This window comes from Miscanthus floridulus, chromosome 8, assembly GCF_019320115.1.
Source record: "Miscanthus floridulus cultivar M001 chromosome 8, ASM1932011v1, whole genome shotgun sequence".
NCBI lineage: Eukaryota > Viridiplantae > Streptophyta > Magnoliopsida > Poales > Poaceae > Miscanthus > Miscanthus floridulus.
Genome location: NC_089587.1, coordinates 228,816,428 through 228,824,059, shown reverse-complemented (window position 1 = coordinate 228,824,059; position 7,632 = coordinate 228,816,428). Strand labels below are relative to the sequence as shown.

At 44.1% G+C, this 7,632-nt stretch overlaps 2 protein-coding genes across 5 annotated transcripts; both read left to right on the top strand.

The window, feature by feature from the left end:
• Positions 1-1,572: 1,572 nt before the first annotated feature.
• LOC136478470 (eukaryotic initiation factor 4A-III homolog A) lies at positions 1,573-5,100 on the top strand. Its single transcript, XM_066476934.1, has 8 exons — positions 1,573-1,991; positions 2,355-2,595; positions 2,678-2,758; positions 3,331-3,438; positions 3,518-3,637; positions 3,752-3,919; positions 4,058-4,144; positions 4,639-5,100. Exons 1-8 carry the CDS (start codon positions 1,687-1,689, stop codon positions 4,750-4,752), a joined length of 1,224 nt encoding a protein of 407 aa, XP_066333031.1. The 5' UTR covers positions 1,573-1,686; the 3' UTR covers positions 4,753-5,100.
• A 155-nt stretch (positions 5,101-5,255) lies between these two features.
• LOC136478471 (uncharacterized protein At2g24330-like) lies at positions 5,256-7,632 on the top strand. Of its 4 annotated transcripts, none has more exons than XR_010764263.1 (4): positions 5,256-6,175; positions 6,386-6,489; positions 6,647-7,073; positions 7,181-7,632. XR_010764263.1 is itself a non-coding variant. In XM_066476935.1 (4 exons), exons 2-4 carry the CDS (start codon positions 5,752-5,754, stop codon positions 6,746-6,748), a joined length of 630 nt encoding a protein of 209 aa, XP_066333032.1. In that variant the 5' UTR covers positions 5,256-5,523; positions 5,678-5,751; the 3' UTR covers positions 6,749-7,632. The 4 variants fall into 4 exon arrangements, 2 of the variants coding, with proteins under 2 accessions (XP_066333032.1, XP_066333034.1); XR_010764262.1 differs by having other exon boundaries at positions 6,647-7,105; XM_066476935.1 differs by having other exon boundaries at positions 5,256-5,523; positions 5,678-6,175; positions 6,647-7,632.

The following is a 7,632-nucleotide window of genomic DNA, read 5'->3' as shown; positions in this document are numbered from 1 at the left end:
TTGTTCTGCAGTGTTTATCTGATTGTCTCTAGGTTTTCAATAGCATATTTGTTATGCCATTCAGCACTTGATGATGATGATTAAATAAAATAAGGCACATTGCGTTTCTCACTGTCAGTGTCAGTCTTTTTTTTAAGATTACACGTGCAACGCAAACGCTCACAATAGACGCATACTCACCTCTATATTTCACGCACGCAAACCCTACCTCTGAGCACCTTAAAAATTTGAGCCGGCAAATTCTCGAGACAAGATTGATGAAGTCACCACAGACGTCTCGCTATCGACGGTAACGTCAGTACCACTGAAAGCACAACGACGTTAAATCCGGAGTCGAACCTATGACTTTAGATGTTACTGAAACTGTTTTGCTCAAAAAAAATGTTACTGAAACTCTTGTACCCCTGTTTTTTTTTGAGAGGAAGCTCTTGTACCCCTGCTAGGCTACCGTTTCTGCACGTACATTTTCCTTCTGGCCTTGTAAACAACACAAGGCCCAGCATATCAAAGAAAAGTCCACATTACCTCATCAATTTTTGCGAAAGTCTGTTTTTCCTCCCTAAACTCTAAAACCGGGTAAACCACCTCCCTGAAGTTTTAAGACCGTTCATTTTATCTCCCTGACGGATATGGCCCCGTTCGCTTCGCTGAAAAAAACAAGCCGAAACACTGTTCCGGCTAATTTGTTGTGAGAGAAAAACACTGTTCCGGCTGAAAAACAAGCTGAAAAAGATGAATTTTAAGAGAAGCGAACAGGGCCAATAAACGGTTTTCAAAGGCGGTTTTGTCCTTTTCTTTTTTATTTATTTAGGTGTATGCTTGTTAAAAAGTATTTATAAATATATAACTAAGTTATACATGATCCAATGAGTATAAAATTTTTACTACAGTTCAAGCATATAATAATTAGTCCACCGTAAAAATGTTACTACAATTAGACTATAGAAACTATAGCTATGAATTAATTATAGAAAAACATAGATCTAAAGCTATAGCAAAAAATTTGTACTAAAGCATAACATATTATATGTTCACTATGTGATCTACTCATATGGAGTACAACAAAATTGGGCTTTCCATTTTATGATGTTTCTGTGATTTACTATGATGTTTTAAAGATTCAGCCAAAATAAATAAAAAAGAAAAAGATAAAATCGTCTTTGAAAACCGCTTATAACCGGTCAGGGAGGTAAAATGAACGGTTTTAAAAGTTTAGGGAGATAGTTTACCTGGTCTTAGAGTTCAGAGAGGAAAATGAGACTTTTGTTAAAAGTTGTGTGAGGTGACGTGGACTTTGCATGCCTGGCTCGGAGCCCGTAATCCAAAACAAAGAGCTGTAAACAAACAAGATAAGGCCCAGCCCATCTAAGAAAGAGTCAAACAGGGCTGGCGCGGACTCCAAAACGTAGACAGTATATATACAGTAGAAGTTAGTAAAAAATCTCTTGTTTCCCACAAAGCACCTTGCGATGTTGCGGAAATCTCACAGACACCCTCTATCCAACCACGACCTTGTCTGTCCGACGCGATTTTGATGATAAATTGCGAAAAAGCCCAGGCGCAGGCGGCACTGGCAAAACAAACAGGTCCTTCTCCTCTCGTCTTGTCCCCATCCCCATCCATCCGCCGCGTCCTCTCCCCTTCTTCCCTCCTCCGCCAGAGTCTCGCTAGCTAGGGTTTCCATCAATGGCGGCGCCCACCACCTCCCGCCGCGGCCCCGGCGGCGCGCGCAACATGGACGACGAGAACCTCACCTTCGAGACCTCCCCGGGGGTCGAGGTCGTCAGCAGCTTCGACCAGATGGGCATCAAGGACGACCTTCTCCGCGGCATCTACGGCTACGGCTTCGAGAAGCCCTCCGCCATCCAGCAGCGCGCCGTCCTCCCCATCATCAACGGCCGCGACGTCATCGCGCAGGCCCAGTCCGGTACCGGCAAGACGTCCATGATCTCCCTCACCGTCTGCCAGATCGTCGACACCGCCGTGCGCGAGTACTAATCTCTCTTTATTATTATTACCATCCTCCTTCCTTATATATACGTAAATTATTGAGCGAGCGAGCGAGCGACCAATCTATTCTGTTTTTTTTGGTTCACCAAGTACTGGTTGCTGATTGTAACTTAGTGTTTTCGAATTAAGGATTTTCCCCCAAATATAATGTGAAGCGGATCAGCTAGGATCTTTTTATTTAGTCTGTTTGATTTATCCTCTGTAAGGTTGTGCACAGCTCAGGAATTAGGGCACTGCCTGTTTTTGTTCTCGATTTCTCAGAGCATGTATGTTTTTTTTTTCAGTATAGGAGAGCAGAGCTGGAATTTGAATTAACTTCATTATTATGTTCTCCTGTTTCACAGGGTGCAGGCTTTGATACTCTCGCCTACTAGGGAGCTTGCTTCCCAAACAGAGAGAGTTATGCTGGCTATTGGCGACCACCTCAACATCCAAGTGCATGCTTGCATTGGTGGGAAGAGTATTGGTGAGGATATCAGGAGGCTCGAGAACGGAGTGCATGTTGTCTCAGGAACTCCAGGCAGAGTCTGTGATATGATCAAGAGGAGGACCCTGCGAACAAGAGCCATCAAGCTTCTAGTTCTGGTTCGTTCACTCTCTTATTTTCCTTTTTGAAAATTTTGTCTGCTCAATGTGTGAGGGGCTAATTCCTTCTGTGATGATACAGGATGAAGCTGATGAGATGTTGAGTAGAGGCTTTAAGGATCAGATTTATGATGTCTACAGATATCTCCCACCAGAACTTCAGGTTACTATTGGAACTTATAGTTTGGGCACAAATGATAGTTTTTCCTTTTTTTTGTCTTCAGTTTTGTATCTTGTCAGAAAATTGCGTTTTTTTCCCATAGCATTATCCGATCTGCCACCAAGTTCAGTGTACTATATTACTATGACTTACGACATGCATGTTTCCAATTTCCTATAACCCACTTATTTGTACATAAGGCATATCTTGTATCTGTTTTAGTCTGTAACGCGTCCATAGTTACACATATACACTGACTGTCCTTTTGCTTAGTTCATGTTATTTTGTTGTCTGTTTTATCTTCTTGATGTGTAACAACACATTTGGCACATTTCATAATGAGGAAACAATGGGGAAAACGAGGTGCTTTTGTCAATTCTCGCCTGTTCGCTTGTTGGTTTCAGCCAGCCCAAACTAGCCAGCCAACAGTGTTTTCCTCTCACAATAAACCAGCACCAGCCAGCCCAAACCAGCCCAAAAACCAACCAGCGAACAGGCCGTCTGTTTTCAATGACAAGAAATATTTGGCTTTTACTCGAACTGACATGATTGTGTATTTGCTTTCCTTTAAACAGGTGTGTTTGATTTCTGCAACTCTTCCTCATGAGATCTTGGAGATGACTAGCAAGTTCATGACCGAACCAGTTAGGATCCTTGTGAAGCGTGATGAACTGACCCTGGAGGTAAATACCATTGAAAGTTATGCTTTGACCTATATTGATGTCCTTTTGGCTACTAACTTTTATAATGTCATGTTTGTAGGGTATCAAACAATTCTTTGTTGCTGTTGAGAAAGAGGAATGGAAGTTTGATACTCTTTGTGATCTTTATGATACACTCACCATCACCCAAGCTGTTATTTTCTGCAATACTAAGAGAAAGGTACCTTGTTTGTATTTTTGTTTTTCATATCCTGCTTTTCTCTCCCAAAACTTTTGCTTACTTGCCATCATTGATGGCTTGGATGCTAAGCGGAAAATTTTCTTTTGGGCCCAGGTGGATTGGCTTACTGAAAAAATGCGCAGCAATAACTTCACGGTATCAGCTATGCACGGTGACATGCCCCAACAAGAAAGGGATGCCATTATGGGTGAGTTCAGGTCCGGCGCAACTCGTGTGCTGATAACTACGGATGTTTGGGCTCGAGGACTGGATGTTCAGCAGGCAAGTATTCTGACATTTTTTATTTGAATCTTCTTTTACACTGTTGGAGAATTGCCTGATTGAATGTGTCCTGTTGCTTTGTGTTCTCATATTGTTTGCTAACGCTTGGGGTATTGACCGGATTTCTTACATTTTCAGGTTTCACTTGTCATAAATTATGATCTCCCAAATAATCGTGAGCTTTACATCCATCGCATTGGTCGCTCTGGTCGTTTTGGGCGCAAGGTGAAGTTTCTAATTTCTGCTACCAACTATGGCTTCCGTTTATTCTAGTATCCCCTCTTGGCTTGTCACCAGTTGATAGATTTGTTGTTGCTTATTTGCTTAACTTGGCCAAATCAACAAGTACACAGTTGTGGGCGTGTGATTACTCATCAAATAAAATGTTTTTCATGTCTTTTGTATTCAGTAGATGACAGCAAAAAAAGTAAAGAGTCTTGCTTGTGCAATGATGAATTTTCATGTGCACTGCATTTCTTTGGTAGACAAGACAGGAAACGTGGCATATAAATTGAGTGTGCTCTCTCCATAATAGTCGATTTGGCGCATGGCAAAAATGAAAATACATAGTTGTTCATGCGTGCTGGCCATGAGGAGCTTAATTGTGTCACATCCAGATTTATTGTATGAAGTGTAGCAGTTGTCAAATTGCAATTGTTATATCCATGTAATACTGGGCTGATTGTAATGACGAAAAGCTGTTTGTGTTTGCATTGCAGGGTGTGGCGATCAATTTCGTGCGCAAGGATGACATCCGTATACTGAGAGATATAGAGCAGTACTACAGCACACAAATTGATGAGATGCCAATGAATGTCGCTGATCTTATTTGAGCAAGAGGATTGGGAGGAGGGAGCGTGTTGTGTTTTATCATCTCCTGTCCTCACAAGGTTTGGCTTGAGCCTCCTTGGTGTTGGTGTGGCTGTGGACTGGACGAGAGGGGCTTTGTAACTGGAGTGGAGCAGAGATTGTTTCCGTTTTGGTCATGGCATGAACTGTATATATTTTAGCTTGCTCCAGCTCATGTAACACTTTCTTGCTGCGTTTGTGCTTGGGACACGAAGACCTGTGTTGATGGCTTCATTAGTGTGACAATGATTTGGTGTCGGATTTTTTGTTGATCGTCTGCCATTACTGTGCTGATGTGAATTGCTGTTTGTTTATTATTATGGTTTTGATTTGACTGGTTGAAGCGCTGAGAATTGTGATTCATATTGTGCTTATATCAGCCTTGGGCAGGCAACGAAGTGAGAGCTCCAACGACGTGCCTGGTGCTTGGTCTGTTCCAGTTTTGGAGTGTGAGAAAATAGGCTGTAGCGATCTGAATTCGTGGGGGGTTGCAGTCCATGTATGTAATGTGTGTGTCGTTGTGATTGTTGTTGTTAGGGATGGAATGGATGATCTGTCTCTGATCCTGGATGTGGTTTTGATTATGGCACCACACCTGACCAACCATGACAATCTGGCAAGCTGAATTTGCATCACTGACGTGCTGTGCACCCAGTTGTCCTTGAACTCTTTCCTTTCTTGTGCTGGCATGGCCTGGCCTGGTCGGTGATGCTGATGAGTGATGACTGGGCAGCCTCCCAGCTGTTTTATGACTGGTATAGTTTTGATTTGATTGATGCAGAAAAATATATAAATGTGGTTGAGATATTCAGCTTGATGGGGTTTCTTCTCTATGACTCTTCTGATATGAGAAGAAATGAGCTGAAATTGTCGTCCTACCCTACTTAATTTGCTTTGTGAATGAAGCAGACAAGACAAGAAGCAGAGACGACCCTGATCGCCAGTGATCTTGATCAGCTACCCAAAGGCAAAGCCAACCAACCATGAGGCGGCAGCCATCGACGGCCGACGATATGGTGGGCACGCCGCAGGGTCTGGCGCGTTCCTCATCGGGCGTCTGGTGGAAGCTGATGGGCGACGCGTCTGCTGCAGGATCCGATGCGTCGGAGGTGGACCGGCAGCTACGCGGCATCGCCAACGAGGAGGCCGCCGTGAGGGCCCGCATAGAGAGGCGGCACGCGGGCGCCCCCGCCGTCCGACGCAAGATCGCCGTCGCGTCCATGGGCCTTGAGGTGGTGGCGCTGCTTTGGTACGGCCTGTGGAGGGCCAGGGCCAGGAGGCGGGGCAGCGGCAGGGCGCCCACCACCACCAGGCCGCCGCCGCTGCTGCTGCTGCTGCCTGCGCTCGCCGTGCCTGCTGCCTTGGCCACCGTCGCCCTCGCTGCATTCGGCCGCTTCCGGAACATGTGTAAGCAAAGCGCCTACAGTACTATTCTGTCTCTCTCTGTCTCTGCATGGATCATCATATTCATATCAGAGGGATGATCGATCGTTCCAATTATAATTTCCTGGTGTTGAGGTTGAGCATGAGCTATTTGTATATATATTTATGAAGAAACCAAGCCTGATGGTATGATATGATCCTGCTGCTGCTTCATGCATGATCATGGATCTGCAGTGGATCGCAGTGATGAGCAGCAGCTGGAGCGGCTCCGAGCAGAAAGGAAGGCCAATATTGGCAGCTTCAGGGGAAGCCACCACAACTTGCAAAAGCTCATCCAGGTAATATATACTGATTGATTAAATTGCAAAAAGCTCATCCAGGTAAATCCTCAGACATATACATTTGAATTTTGATGATGATGAGATATGGGCATATATATGTTTGTTTTTGTTTTCCTTTTCCGGGCTCGTGCAATGCAACGACGACGCAATGCAGAAGTATGATCCTGATGCTGCTGCTGCTGACAGCAACACTGATGGTGGTGATAGCAAAACTACGAAAAAGCTCAAGAGGACGCACTCGCGGTTGAGCTTCTAGTTCCATGTGGGAGAGGGAGACGAATGAAATGAAACCAGCAAAATGCAATGCAACGCAATCGTCCGTCCGTCCGTCCGTCGTCTTGAGCGCGGGAGCGAGAGAGCTAGCGCTCATTCTGTCATTCTCGACGACTACGTACTTCTTATCTTATATTTCTCTATTTTTGTGTGTCTATCTGCTAGTTAGTATATCTCTCTCCATACAATCAAAGTCTTCTCATTTTCATAATTGATTCTTCATTGAGTTCGTGAACGTTCCTGTAATGTAAAGTTGTTGGATGGGAACTGAAATGGAGTTTGTGCAATCAAAGCTTCGGAGCAATCAGGTTTTGTGCCTTGAGTGAAAACTTGGTTTTCAGTACGTACAGTCAACCTCAGCTCGAGTTCTGGATATCTGCTCACAACTGATCGAGGGCATTTTCCTTGTTGGCAGTTGGCCTGTTCATCACCAGGAAGCGCGCTTATCAAAACTATCAACGCCTTCCAGTGTAGGATCAGGCAATCCTTTACCAGAAGATGTTACAGATTCCTTCTTGCTGGTATGTGAAGCAGACAAAGTTTGTTTGGAGGATTTTCAGATAGTGAGTTTTTTTTTCTCAAAACTAGATAGATCTTCGCTTTTAGGATCAAAAGATCTTTCTTGACCCGCTGCAAGAAGTTCTCAAATTGTTGTTAGCCATAGATGATGAGCTAGTATCTTAAATACTCAAGGTGATTAATTGGCCTTGTCTGCAGAAACATAGGCCCTCGAATGTTCATCACGTGGGACTGAGTTGGTGATTTATTGACACCTTTTTATAGTTCCAGTCATGGCTTCTTTATTGTACATACAATTGGAGCCATTTATTTCTGCGCTGTCAACCTCATATTGGGAGATGAAACCAT